Source organism: Akanthomyces muscarius, chromosome 4, assembly GCF_028009165.1.
Source record: "Akanthomyces muscarius strain Ve6 chromosome 4, whole genome shotgun sequence".
Lineage (NCBI taxonomy): Eukaryota > Fungi > Ascomycota > Sordariomycetes > Hypocreales > Cordycipitaceae > Akanthomyces > Akanthomyces muscarius.
Window position 1 is genome coordinate 4,782,091 of NC_079244.1, and position 13,686 is coordinate 4,795,776.

General features: G+C 52.5%; 4 protein-coding genes across 4 annotated transcripts; 2 read left to right on the forward strand and 2 right to left on the reverse strand.

The window, feature by feature from the left end:
- Window positions 1–2,494: 2,494 nt before the first annotated feature.
- On the forward strand, window positions 2,495–3,753 carry LMH87_012331 (uncharacterized protein; the record flags this gene model as incomplete). The annotated part of the gene is made up of 2 exons (XM_056201622.1): window positions 2,495–2,847; window positions 2,973–3,753. 2 exons carry the CDS (start codon window positions 2,495–2,497, stop codon window positions 3,751–3,753), a joined length of 1,134 nt encoding a protein of 377 aa, XP_056053356.1.
- A 1,028-nt stretch (window positions 3,754–4,781) lies between these two features.
- Window positions 4,782–5,699, reverse strand: LMH87_012332 (uncharacterized protein; the record flags this gene model as incomplete). Its single annotated transcript, XM_056201623.1, has 1 exon — window positions 4,782–5,699. The coding sequence occupies one exon, from the start codon at window positions 5,697–5,699 to the stop codon at window positions 4,782–4,784; it is 918 nt and encodes a 305-aa protein (XP_056053357.1).
- A 2,396-nt stretch (window positions 5,700–8,095) lies between these two features.
- On the reverse strand, window positions 8,096–9,693 carry LMH87_012333 (uncharacterized protein; the record flags this gene model as incomplete). The annotated part of the gene is made up of 5 exons (XM_056201624.1): window positions 8,096–8,766; window positions 8,827–9,264; window positions 9,326–9,425; window positions 9,493–9,554; window positions 9,636–9,693. 5 exons carry the CDS (start codon window positions 9,691–9,693, stop codon window positions 8,096–8,098), a joined length of 1,329 nt encoding a protein of 442 aa, XP_056053358.1.
- Window positions 9,694–12,694: 3,001 nt separating this feature from the next.
- On the forward strand, window positions 12,695–13,609 carry LMH87_012334 (uncharacterized protein; the record flags this gene model as incomplete). The annotated part of the gene is made up of 2 exons (XM_056201625.1): window positions 12,695–12,883; window positions 12,950–13,609. The coding sequence occupies 2 exons, from the start codon at window positions 12,695–12,697 to the stop codon at window positions 13,607–13,609; spliced, it is 849 nt and encodes a 282-aa protein (XP_056053359.1).
- Between the last annotated feature and the right edge of the window lie 77 nt (window positions 13,610–13,686).

A 13,686-nucleotide genomic window follows, 5' to 3' on the forward strand; every position in this document is an offset into this window, starting at 1 on the left:
ATGGCCCCAGTCTCTCCCGGGCTCTATCTGCCCCATCTCAAACCAGCAAGCTTATTAGTCGGCTAGTGTATCTCCGCCTTCGTGCCCTCTGCTTGTGTGCTGTGATTTCTCTTCACAGAGTTCCCCTCTCATGCTGTCAATTTATTCAACTGCCCCTGATGGAACTTGCTGGCGCTGCATAAAATCGTAGCCTTATCTCTGCTAGCCGCCTGAAATACCTACCGCCCCTGTGCCCCTTTCTGGTCTAGCGAGCACACCACAGCTGGCTCTAGGCTCTTACCCGTCTTCGTGTCTCTGCTTTGTCTCGCCGTCTCCTCTTTCGCATTGTGTCTTGGTGCGCTTTGTTCGTGAGCCCCAAACCGTCAAGCTGCTGTGCACGTCATATCACATCAACCATTCATGACTTTCCCTCTTGACGCTCGTGCGCTCGGCTGGCTTAGAGCTGGTGTCTACCTCCTACTTACTATTGTAAATAAACACCAATTTTCAATATCTATATACCACCGCCCGAACTGCAAAAATTTCAAATGCACGTCTCCAATGGAGACAGAGCGGGAGCTTACTTGAACCATGTGGTTACCCGCCCGCATCTTACTAGATAGTACTACCGACCATCTTCTGTACGACAGCATCCCTTACCTAGCCGATGAAATCTGGCATTGACCCAGGTGGACGACTTCCCAAGCATTGAATAGACGTCAGATCCAGCTGCGGTTACCTAACAAAGAACCTGTGATGCCTCTTCCTGCCCGCCCGGCTTTCTGCCACATCGCGCACCCCCCGATCCACGCTCTGACACAGTGAACTTGCGAGATGCGGTAGGGACGCCATACCTACACACCACACTCCGTCCATCATGCATGGCTGGACCACACGCAGCAGATGCATGCTGAGTACATATCCGCACCTGCACCCCTCCAACAAGCGTGGCAGTCAACAGCTCGCCCCCAGTTGGCCGGCCACACTCCAGTGAGACTGCCCGGAGGTGGCGACCATCCTCCGGCTTCACTTCCGCAAACCAAAGCAAACTTCCCGCCTGGCTCGCTCGTGGATCCAGCCACTTTCCGGTAGGCTAGCCTTCTAAAATAAGCCTGTGGATTGGATCTGTTTATTTTCCTATGCTAACCCTCCTCCATACGTGTACGACATCATCCCCCAAGAAAAAAAATACCCAAGCCCTGGATTCCCTGACACGCCTCCCCCCCGTCCACACGCCTCCCCCCTTGGCCCAACACCCACACACCACCCCTTCCCTCTGGCCTGGGCTTCTGCCTCCCACTTATTACCTATTCCTAACTCTTTTAACCTGCCTTGCTTGTCACGCTTGTCTGACCTTTTCCTCATTGATGGGCCTGATGTGGACTTGGGCATGTGTGACTCGGGTGAGAGAAGAGCGCATTGCCCTGGAGAGAGACCCCTGCCGCCGCCTTCATTTTTTTCGCGACCCGATCTGTTGGCAAGACATACAGGGAATTAAAAGAGAGAGAAAGCACCCTTGTCAAATCCAGGCGCCCCCCGTGCTAGGCGTTTTTTAGACGTGTACAACGTACCCCGTACAATAATCCAAGTGGTACTGCTGCTCTGCTGAGCCGTTGCCGCCGTCAGTCTCTGCCTCATCTGCTAAGCTCATCTCCCCCCATTGGTCGGATGAAACCCCGGCATGTCCAATCATGCTTCCGCCTAGCCTCATAAACACTGCTCTTGCTGTGGCCATTTCTATCCAGTCTTTTTCCTCTGCTCATCTCTTCCACTCTTCGTACAAGTACCTGTGTACTGCCCGTTTTCGCTAGCCTCCTTTCAACTTGACCGTTTCTTGATGCCAACCTACCACTCACTGCCTACACCTTCTTTCCAGATAGAGCTCACCTGCACCGCACGCCTGCCTGCCTCTACTCCTACAAACACTACACTCACTAGCACTTGCCGTTTTCATCAAAGCAAAATCCAGAAGTTTTCTTGTTCCCGCCTTTGTCGCCGCCTGTCGTCATTCGGCGCGCATACCCTGTCCACCGATTACAACCCAACACCTGTCCGACTTAGCCACAGTCGGAGGCCTGCGTTGGGCATTGACTCTCTAGTCATTTCGTCTCCGATCATTCAAAGGCGCACATGCCCACAGCCTAACAATAGACAGCCCTATCCCAGTGCCGGCTACCCATCTCTCGCATCCTTCGACGCCCTTTATTAAACCAGTTGCCTGCCTGTTCGCCGCACCGGGCAAGCAACGACCATAATCGCAGTCGTGGCTCAAATCGAGACACAGTCCCTACTCTGCCTCTCGCAGGCAGAGTTTCCTTATTCGTCAACCGTTCCCATCAACTTTCGTGGAGTCTCAAAGAGTAGCCTTAAGAGGCCTGCATCTGGACGAGCATCTCGAACGACCATCACAGTGGATATCGCCTCTCTAATCAAACGAGAAGACTCAGATGAGTCGAATCTTCCGCCGGCAGACTCGAATCGTGCTCCCTCATCTTTCGCTTCTTCGGTCCCACCAATGCTTGCACAGCCAATGTCCCATGGACCACCTCCTCTGGCCTCCCACATGTCCCACCATCAGATGCCTCAAATGCCGCCCAGGGGTGGTAGTTCGGCAACCCGACGCCACTTGCCTCCGCAAGGCATAGATACATATCAACAACAGCCTGTCAAGAAGCAAAGCAAGTGGTCCGCGGAAGAAGACACTCTCATTATCGAACTACGAGGCAAAGGCATGAAGTGGGACGACGTATCCAAGCACTTGCCTGGTCGAAGCGCCATCAGCTGCCGCCTTCATTACCAAAACTATCTAGAGCGACGCAGCGAGTGGGACGAAGAACGCAAAAACAAACTCGCACGACTGTACGACAGGTTAGTATTTTCCTCTCTCCCATGGCAAAATTGATTTCCCTTTCACCAGCAAGCACCAGTTCTGGCAGCCAGCACTTAACAAGCCATAGGTGAAGTGATTTTACGCGAGGCTGACATGACGGCAGATTCAAGGCAGAGATGTGGGCAAAAGTGGCAGAAGAGCTGCAGGTTCCGTGGCGCGCGGCGGAAGCTATGCACTGGCAGCTCGGAGAACATGACATGGCGCGAAGGGCAGGTCAAACGCCATTCACACTCGCCGCTGTCAATGCGGAGGCGGCCGGCCGAAATTCTCACATCCGAGGTCACGCTCATTCGCAATCGCAAGAGAGCGTGGGACGCGAAATGCGAGCATCACCACCACAACACCCTTTTGGAGCCATGACAAGCTCCCGTTCAGGCAGCGTCATGTCACGTCGTGATGCTGCCATGCAGATTGGTCCACCACCACCACATCCTATGCCACCTTCTGTCACATCGATGCCGCAGCAACAGCAGCAGCAGCAGCAGCAACAGCAGCAGCAACAGCAGCAGCAACAGCAGCAGCAACAGCAGCAGCAGCAGCAGCATCATCCACAACATCATCCTGGCGACTATACTTTCCACAAGATGGGTCCTGGTGGCACGTTGCCGCCTATACAGCCACAGCCAAGAGTGCCCGGCCCGCTGCCTGGCGTTGCGGAATTGACCACGGGCGTCACGCCCTATTCCACGCCACCATCGATACACATACCCGGACCACCGCCGCCGCAGGGTATGCATCACGGGATGGCGCCGCAGCAGCAGCAGCACGGACACCAACACGGGCCGCCGGCCATGTACGCGGAGCAAGACCTTGGCCGACTGAAGCGACCTGGCAGCCCTGACAACCGACTACGCGAGAGCAACTACCGACGACGAATGGACTGATACGATTCTTTTGCTACTTCCTCTGCATAATTTCCTTTGTCAAAATTTGCATAGACGGCATGATTTTTACGGGATATGGGCGGATTACAGAGTCGAGCATTTTGAAGCGCGCGGATTTTGAAGGATTTTATTATTATTTTGGGAATAGAAAAACGCACACACAACAACAACAACAACACAACAACTACAACTGGTTTCCGACAGACGGCTGGCACGCAAGCGGAACGTTTTTAATGACCCCAAAGCATCCAGAAAAAAAGGAAAGTCACAGCAGCACAGTGACACGGTTGCACACGACACAAAACAGCAAAGACAAAAGTTGTGGTTTTTCTTCTTCGTCTTCAATAAGCGATAGATTCATTTTCTTGGCGAGGATTGGTAAATTTCTTTCTGTCTTTTCTTGTTTTGGATACAATATTCTCTTGGGGGTGGTCATCTGTCCATTGGGAAATCTCGATTTCATACGGTTGAGTACATTATGCAGCGGATCTGGTAATAACAAGCGCTTGGATTTCTTTTACTCCGAACAAACTGGTTACAATGTAGTGGGATAGGCTGGAAATCCACCAAAGGGATATTATATAGGGGCCATAATGTTGCTAATAGCACTGCAAGGGATAATTCTCTTAGTTTTTCGTCTCGTCTCGCCGCATCTCTGTTGTACTTTTGTGTGCCTGTTGCCGTTGTGTGGCTGCTTTTGTGACTCACACTGCGCGCTCACAACCACAAAGAGATTTTGCAGACCATGTATATTAGACTGCTAAAACATGCACGATTTGCAATACACCGTCTACAATAAGAAAGGAAGAGGTCAAGCCATGTCCCCTCTTCCTAATTGACAAGTATCGTGGCTGGTATTTTGATTACTATTATTTCTTTGCATTCTTAAACTTTTTAAACTTTCACGAATCTGCGTGATCACATGCAGGATCAGCAGCGACTTGAAAGGACAGCACACATAATCTGCTCCATAACCTGGGGAGGGCGGTCTATGTGTATGTGAGTTTCCATTCATCTTCGTTCCGTTTCTACGACTGGGGCCGGCTAAAGACCGCCCACCAGTTATCGCGCTCGTAGCCACTCTCCTCGACTACACCGCCCGCGGCGACAATGTCCTCCTCGAGCTCGCCCTCTTTGTAGAGGTGATAGTACCGCTGGAAGGTTTCGTTTGGTCGGCCCTTGGCCCGCATGACCCAGGGGACTAGCGTGTCCTGCTCGCTGCCCTCGTCCCAGCCACGACGGCTGCTCGACTGCTCGAGAGCCCACACGTAGACGAGACCAGTAGCTTTGTTGTGGCTGCTTCCGCCTCTGGGGGTGTCCTTGTCGTTACCGCCTGGTGGGCTGCTCCCGGCTGGCTCCGAGAAGAGGCCTGCCGCTGCCGGCGATGTGTGTGACGACGGTTGAAGCCTTGAGAGAAGCTCGCCGATGGCCTCGACGCGGCGTTGCTTCGTGGAGAGATGGTGCACGACGGCGATGCAGATCACAAAGTCAAAGGCGCCGAGGCGGTAAGGCAGGGCAAGGCCGTCGGCCACGGCGACCTCGGTGCCGCTGGCAATAAAGCCACTGCTGCTTTTTTCTTCTGCTCTTTCAGCAGTAGTATTGCTATTTTGCGTCGCAGGGGCGTCTTTTGGAGCAGAACCGCGACTGCGCGCGAGGCGCACGAGCTCGTTGCTGCGGTCAGACCCCAGCATGTGCAGCGCGGGATTGACATCGAGATACTTGCCGTTGCCACACCCTACATCGAGCCCAATGGCCCCGGCATGTTGGGCCGCCAGGTAGGCGGCCACGCGAGGCCAGGGCGAGTGGCGCGTTGACGAAAAGTGCGGTGCGATGGCCTCGTACACGGCATGCACGTGCGTCGACTCGTATGCCTCTGCGTCGGCGGCATGATGCGCATGCGGCCCCGACTCCGTCTGCTGCTGCTGCTGATCCTGCACTGTCGCCATTGGTGAGAGCCCTTAAAAATGGAAACAGGCCGTGGGGGGGCGGAAGGACAAAGGGTAGTAACTCGCTCGGCCTCAACTGCCGGGTGAAATTCTTGGCGTCAACGTCGGGGGGTCCTTGTCAAGGCTTCCTCCGTCCTTCTTCTCTGAGCCTCCACGTTTATGCAACTCAACCAGAGATATAAAACTCTTTTCACTCTTTTCCCCTTGCAGTGAAGTTACAAATCGCGTGCTCGTTAAAACGTCTGTGAGCCTTTTTCTTAAGAGACACCCGGCGGGGCGTGTAATGCAACGTCAAACGACCGTGCGATGGTCGGGTCTTTTCAGCTAAACACCGGCGTTGCTTCAGACGATTGCTGTGATTGGTTCGGTAGGACTGATGCGGATTGGGTGTGGGCTGGCGGTGGTGATGCAAAGATCGATGCCAACATAACAATGCCACGCAAACTCGCGAAACCGGAAGAGTAAGGAGGGCGCGCAGGTTAGTTGTTCTCGGGCGACTGCGACAACGGGGAAGAGGAAACGGCTATAGAAGGAACATGAACCCCTCTCTATAGCATCGATTGCCGATATAAACGATGGGCTGATGAGTCTGTGTGTCTGTTGGTGGAGTTGGCAAATGAGATTTCGTTGTTGCCTCCTTTGCTGTGCAGGGCGTGGGGCCGCAACTTGTCGGCCTGTGACTGGTGAGGCCTTTTTGGTTGTCTCTTCAATCAAATTGAACCGTTTTCCGATGCTTATCGTGGCCTTGTTGCGTCAAAGCTTTGCCGTGCTGGTAGGATGAGATGCAGCCCTTGCAGTTGCAAGAGGCAGAAAAAAGGTTGGTCGGGTTCTGAGTGGATCACGCACTTGCGACACCCCCCTCTCGATGAGTCGCGACGGCAGTTGATGGGCAACTGTGGGAGAAGCTGTCCTCTTCCGCTTTTCCGAGAGCATGGTTGTTTCTGGAATACTGTTTGCATTGAATTATAGGTCGCGGCCCAATTAGCATCAGTGTGAGTGCCGTAACAGCTGCCTGTCTACAGGGACCCCTCGAGCCGCCTCTTGGCCTGTGCCTCATCGATTGATCCCTGGGGCTGGTTCGTTCTTGTAACACTCTTTTCCTAATGGTCAAAAGGCATGAAAAGAGGCTTTTTCTTTGGCTATAGCGCGCATAAAGCACTCCTGCATTGACACATGCTATGGCCTATGTAGCGCGTCGCAGATTGTTGCGTCTGTCACGTGTCGGGGCTCATTCATGCGTCGAGCCAAGACATGAGACGGTCTTCAAAACCTGCGAACCGAACCTTCGTGTTTTGTTTCAATGCGTCTTGTCTTCGGATGAACCGCCAAGATGTAGATGGGACCTACAGCTTGGTTACAGTGGCCTTCAACCACCCAAAATGTGTGGCTAGGGGGCTATTGTCAGCGATTGCTAATCGCAAGCATGAATTGCCAAGAGGGAAAGAAGAAGTTTTACAATGAACAGAAAGGGCAAGAAGAACAGTCAGAGTCATGACTGTAAAACCCCAGTATTTGTCAAGAACTTGGCATAATTATGCTCCACGGGCCAGGTGGTGCGCGGTGACGGTTATGCCCCAAGACTACGAGACCGATTTGTTTTTCATGCACTATCATGACAAAGCCTTACGTACAGACGTTATTTATGGAGCGTCCATATCGTTGTAGATGCTCCGCTGGTCAATAACACGAGTCTATTATAACCACCGGCAGCGTGCGAACCGTTCGAGTGTTTCATGTTGTCAGACGCTATGCTTGCACGCGGGTAGCACACCGGTAGCTGTTAGCCACTTTAAAAAGAAATAAATTGAAAATAAAATGAGGGTAGTAAAGTAAATAATGAAAAGTAAGAGCAAATGAGAAAATCCAGAAGGTTAGAAAATAATAGTAGGTAAAAGAAATAATAAGCCGCGGCTTCTATTAATTGGAGCGAACTCTTCTTATGTCACCCACTTACTTGCCTTGGTATCCCATTGAAGCAGCACTGAACATGGGTATATGTGTGTGGACAGCACTCTTTTCATACTATATTTAAATTTGTGACTCATGATTGCAATACTAGCGAGATTACTTCGGCGCGCTCTGCCATGTCGCTGTTGATAAGTAGCAGACACTTCAACTGGCCCGTGGGTTACTATATTATCCCGTGCTATACATGCGACAAACGCCACTGGGGAACGGCAATACCGGCATTAACTTGTTGAATTATGCACTGTGAAGTCTCGACAAATAATCAGCTAGAGTGAAATTCCCCCAGATCAATTTGAAACAGAGTTCGAGTGCTGAGTCCAACGCATTTTAAGTAGAGACGTATCCATGGCCACCTATAGAAATGGTCACATCATATTTTCTCCTCGGCTTGTATTTTCTTTTTCAAATTATATACAAATTTCTTAGCACTACCGGTTGCCAGCATTGAGAGGACTCTTGGGGTCGTAGATATCCGTAGAAATCAGCTCAGGGTACTTGACATTGCCCTGCTGAAGCGCAGAGTCCATCGTCTCCATGATGGCAATGCTCTCGCTCAAGGGCAGAGTCTCGCTCTCCTTGCGGCCGTCACGCAGACAACGCGCGCACTCGTCTGCCTCCCAGAACATGCCATGGCCGTAGTCAACCTTGGGGTCCTTGGGGATGGGGCAGTCGACAATGTCGACGTTGCTGTCGCCTTCGCGGATGACCTTGTACTGCGTGGGGCGGAACGCGGGACCAAAAACTTGGATCTCGCCCTTGGTGCCCTGGATGCGGATCGCGGGGCCGGCCGAGTTGAGGCCGTTGGGGTCAGTGGCTACCTTGATCGATGTGGTCGCGATACCGGTCATCTTGTTCTTGGGGAAGTGGCACATGATGCTCGTCGTCTCGTCGGCACCGGTGCGGTACTGGTCGATGGCGGCGAGGACGTTGGGAGACTCCTTGTCCTTTTGGAGGTGGTACAGTGTCTGGAAGACCCAGGTGAGGGCGTAGATACCGAGATCGAGGAGCGCACCGCCGGCGAGATCCAGGTTGACCATGCGGTTGGTGTCGGGGTACTTGACGGAGCCGTCGTCCTGACCATCCGCAAAAGCAAGATCAGCTACAGGATGTGGTCAGCCATGTCCATTACTGTCGAGTCATGATATGAGAATTTCCATACCAGTGGTGCGGTGAACCCTGCCAATGGCGCCAGAGGTAATCAGCTCGCGGATCTTGATGCTGAGAGGAAAGTAGCGCGTCCACACAGCCTCCATCAGGAAGAGGTTCTTCTCTTTGGCCTTGGCGACGAGCTTCTTGGTCTGGGCCGCAGTGACGGTAAGCGCCTTTTCGCACAAGACATTCTTGCCAGCCTCGAGTGCGAGCATGGCGTTTTGGAAGTGGTGGCTGTGGGGGGTGGCAACGTAGATGATGTCGACATTGGGGTCCGCGACGAGCTCAGCGTACGAGCCGTAGGTCTTGGCGGTAGAGGGCCCCTTGATCTTTTCGATGAAGCTGGCGGCGCGGTCGGCGGAGCTCGACGAGGCAACGGCAGCAATCTCGTGGCGGACATCGTGGACATCGCGGACGGCGGGGTCGCAGAGCAGATCTCTGCAGAATGCTGCGACAACAGATTAGACACGCGCACGCAAGACGAGGAGCTTGTTTGCAGAGCAGCTTACTCTCGGCGATTCCGCCAGTGGCGAGAATGCCCCATTTGACAGTGAAGGGAGATTGAGAAGCCATGGCGACGATGATTGTGTTGAAGTTGCGAACGGAAGCCTGTCGTGGCTGTTGTGTTAATTGTGGTGTCACTACCCCGCCATAGGGACCAGTCGCCTGTACTAACCCTTGTGTATCGATAAAACGGTTCTCCTGGCTCCGTGGAATTTTGGTTGGTACACAAGCTTGCTGTATTTTCGAGTGTGTATGAAGATAAACAAATACATGCACAAAATGTCTAGCTTTCCCCGCGAAGTACGTCCGCCAAACGCGGGATCAGCGCCGCCTCCTCAAGGTGGGATGGTGGGGTTTTCTGAATGACGTCCATTATTTGCGACTGCGAAAACCGGGCCCGTCGGACGACGAAGGGCGCCACGAATTCAACGTTACCTTGGTCGGGATCCAGTTTTGGAGCAACTTGACGAACGCAGTTTACGTTATAAAATCGAGTTGACGAGAGTGATATCACATCGCACTGGAGAGCCCGGCTATTTGGCAGTACTTCGATGGCTGTTCTACGGGGAACGATACAACAGAGAATAAAAGTTGGAGCTGATAAGACCATCATGGAGAATTTGGCGAACATTTTAGAAATGCGCAAAGCCTGAGGATCTTAATGCGAATCCGGATATAAAGGTTGGTCCCATTTCCACAGCTCGTTGGCCGCTTGTGCAGAGCTCGGAGAAACCGCTTGGGTGGGCAATGAGACAGCTGGCGCATAACCAGTCTGACTATTCGAACTAGCAACTGTGTTTTGCGGGCGATTTGCTGCCAACTCTGCGTAATTCGGTGCCGGTATATGCTGCAGACTCCCTCCTTGGTTCCAAGCAAGCTGTTGGTTGCTGCCCTGCAGCTCGCTGGTCTGGTCACAGACCGACTGCCCGGGTGCTTCCGACAAGGGCTGACCGAGAAGCTCTGACTTGTAGTACGGTTCTGCCCGGCTTTCTGATACGCATATCCGGCGGTGCCTGCGAGCTCCTGCCGTCCCGGAGGAGGCGGCGGCAGGGGCCCAGGTGCAGCGGCGGCCATCAAGGCTGACTTTTCGCTTTGAGTTCTTGCACGTCTCTTTCTACGAATGAAACAAAGCATGAAAATGGCAATGCCGGCAAGTAATATAACAACGGGTGTCGTGACGCCAATGGCAATTTTGGCGCCTGTTGTCAGCCCCCCGCCGCTGTTGCCATGATAATTCGATGAACCTGAGGTATTGTCGGGAGAAGACGAGCCTGTTCCGCCTGACGTTGAACGCGTACTGGAAGATGATGATCCTTTCAAAGCGGACGTCGGAGTGTCAGCTTCTGAATTAGGGCCCCCCTGAATCATTATGACGCGCCGACCGTATGCTATGGAGGTCGTGGCAGATAGTGACTGAATCGTGAATGTCGTCGGCTGCGGAGTGCAAGATGTCTCTCGGATAATACCGGTGAGAACTTGACTGACGCTACCGGGTGTGTAGCATTTATAAACGTCGTCATTGGCACACGTGTAGCCACTGCGTTACAAATCCAAGTCAGCCAGTGATCTGAAACTCGTAGATTGCTCCATTGAGAATTCCTTACTCTGGATAGCACCCGATGGCCGTCTCGCCAATTGCTAGAACATTAAACATGGCGCGACTTGCTGTCTGGAACAGTCGGCCCGTCGTTGGAGGCTCATCATTGGCGGAGCGCGTCACGGTGCACATGAGGAGAACCCATTAGGACATATACTACCTGGCGAGTACACGGCGATGGTGGTAAGCCACTTGTCCCCCGTGTTGATGTATGATGCCAACGAGTTGGGAAAGCATGCTGAGTCTGCGCCAAAGATTTGGCCATCTCCGGAAACGGCTCGGCAAGCGTAGCCTACCGCACCGTTGAGTCCGCCACCAGTCTTGGTAAAGGATCCGTCCAAAATACTGCAGCTTGAAGGCGCGGAAAAGGTTGTCGTCAGCGGGCCCAAGTTGGTTCGCTCAGTTGGCACAGACATGTCTGTTGGCCACTAATTCTGGCCTTTTCGTCCCGGAAAAACAAGTGGCAGCGGCAGTCCCTCGACGTAATCGAAGAGTTGGTCGTGTCGATTCGTCAAAACGGTTGTTGGCAGCGTCGTGTCGATTCAGATGAGGATTGTTTCTACAAAGGAGGACAGTAAGAACGCAGTGAGAGGAGAAAATCTTTGATTCCGCACATGCAAGAACGAGAAGGGGGCAGAAATTTTGCGCTATTCATTTGATGTCATTCAATATTCAGCTGCTCTCATTCAAGCGACATGTCGATCGTGCTAACAAGTCTGAGCCAACCTCAGCCTTATCACGCTAGCTAGCCGGTTCGACGAAGATGCTTTAAAATATGGCATGCTATGCGACGCGAGGGATACACTCAATGGCAAGATAAAACAAACATTTCCCTTTCCGCTCAGAGCACCAATTAAGCCTTGATTAGTATCAAAACCTTCGACAGCGAATTGAACAGGGCGATCCTAGCATTATACCCTGCGTTGCATCTCGTTTCCGTGAGCTGCTTCACGTACGCAGTAGAGCATGTTCAACTACGCTACAATTTGCGATTACTTCTCTGATAGCATACAATAGTATGCAGAAGAAAAAATATATACGGCAGGATCACGATATGGTCGAACAATGGAGCAAAAAGACAAAAAAATAGTTGACGACATTGGGATTCGAACCCAAGCGACTCTCGTCAGTCGAAACCACCTTGGAGGTGATAAGGTCATCCCTTGACTCGACCGCCTTAACCACTCGGCCATATCGCCAGGCCGGGAAAAACCCGGTTCAGTGGGAAGTGTGCCACAATTACCTACTATATTCCTAACAATTTGTGGCTAGAATGAACGGCAGGTTTTGAACAACCTGCGCACTTCAATACAAGTCATATTCCCATGATAAATGATCCTAAGCGACTAATAAGTGACGCTTTTGACTATCTCCACCTAGAAATCCTTCTCTCGTCGATTCTACGGACGGCGCTGAAGATCAATGCGTACAGGTCTCTCACATCGTTCACATTTTCAACCTGAGTTTAATGCTAATATGATGTTCCAAGTTTCTATAACCTGTAGTTGCATGCAATGGCTAACGAACGAATAATTACTTGACATGGTGAGCTCACCGCGTATTGTACCTCCATGAAGCAGCCTCATTGTCATTCACACGTAGTGGACCCCGCTTATTTCCGTACCTGTGGCAATCAGACAGCTGCCGACTTGAGCCTCTCAATTCACACAGTACAGACTCACCATCGTCATCGAATATAATGGCACAGCCGTCCATAGGTGCTCAAGCGTCCCGCTTGGCGCGAGACTTTACGCTCAACGGGACCTCGCGGACGCGCATGCCCAAGCTCGTCTACGGCACGGCCTGGAAGAAGGACGCGACAGCCAACCTGGTGTACACGGCTCTCAAGACGGGCTTCCGCGGCATCGACACAGCCGCGCAGCCGAAGCACTACAATGAGCAAGGCGTTGCGGCGGGCTTCAAAAAGGCTGTCTCAGAAGGCTTCGTGAAGCGTGCCGATATTTTTGTGAGTCTACCGGGCTTGTTCGCACTTTGAGTTCGGAGCTGGATTCCTGACTGTTTGGAATTCTAGATTCAAACCAAATTCACGCCGCCAAGCGGCCAAAACGAAAATGCACCGTATGAATTCAGCGCGTCTGTGGCAGACAAGGTTCATCAGTCAGTCCAGTCGTCGCTCAAGAACTTTACCATAGACGGCCAAGATGCCTATCTTGACAGCGTAGTGCTGCACTCCCCGCTCGACACGCTGGACGATACCATAGCGGCTTGGAAGACGCTGGAAGGCTATCATCCGCACCAGATCCGTAATTTGGGCATCTCCAACGCCACGCTCGGCATCGTCGAGGCACTGCATAGTCGCGTTACTGTCAAGCCTGCCGTCGTTCAGAACCGATTCTACCCGGACACCGAGTACGAGGCTGGGCTGCGCGCGTTTTGCAAGGAGCACGATATCAAGTTCCAGTCATTCTGGACCATCGGAGCGAACCCGCACCTAGTCAAAAGCCAGCCAGTCGTGGACGTTATGCAGGGCGCTGGCGTTGATGCTGTGTCTGCGTATTATGCGCTGGTCATTGGCCTGGAAGGAATCACGATTCTGGATGGAACCACAAAGGAGGCGCACATGAAGGAAGATTTAGAGGGCCTTGAGCGCGTTGGTATATGGGCTGAAGGCGATGGTGAGGCGACGTGGAAGAAGGCTCTCGGTAGCTTCAAGCAAATTATCGAGTCTTGATGAGATGTCGGGTAGGCTGTGCAAGTCCAAGCTTCCATGGAGCCGCATCGAATCTTTGCTCCAATAAAGAGAGTGCA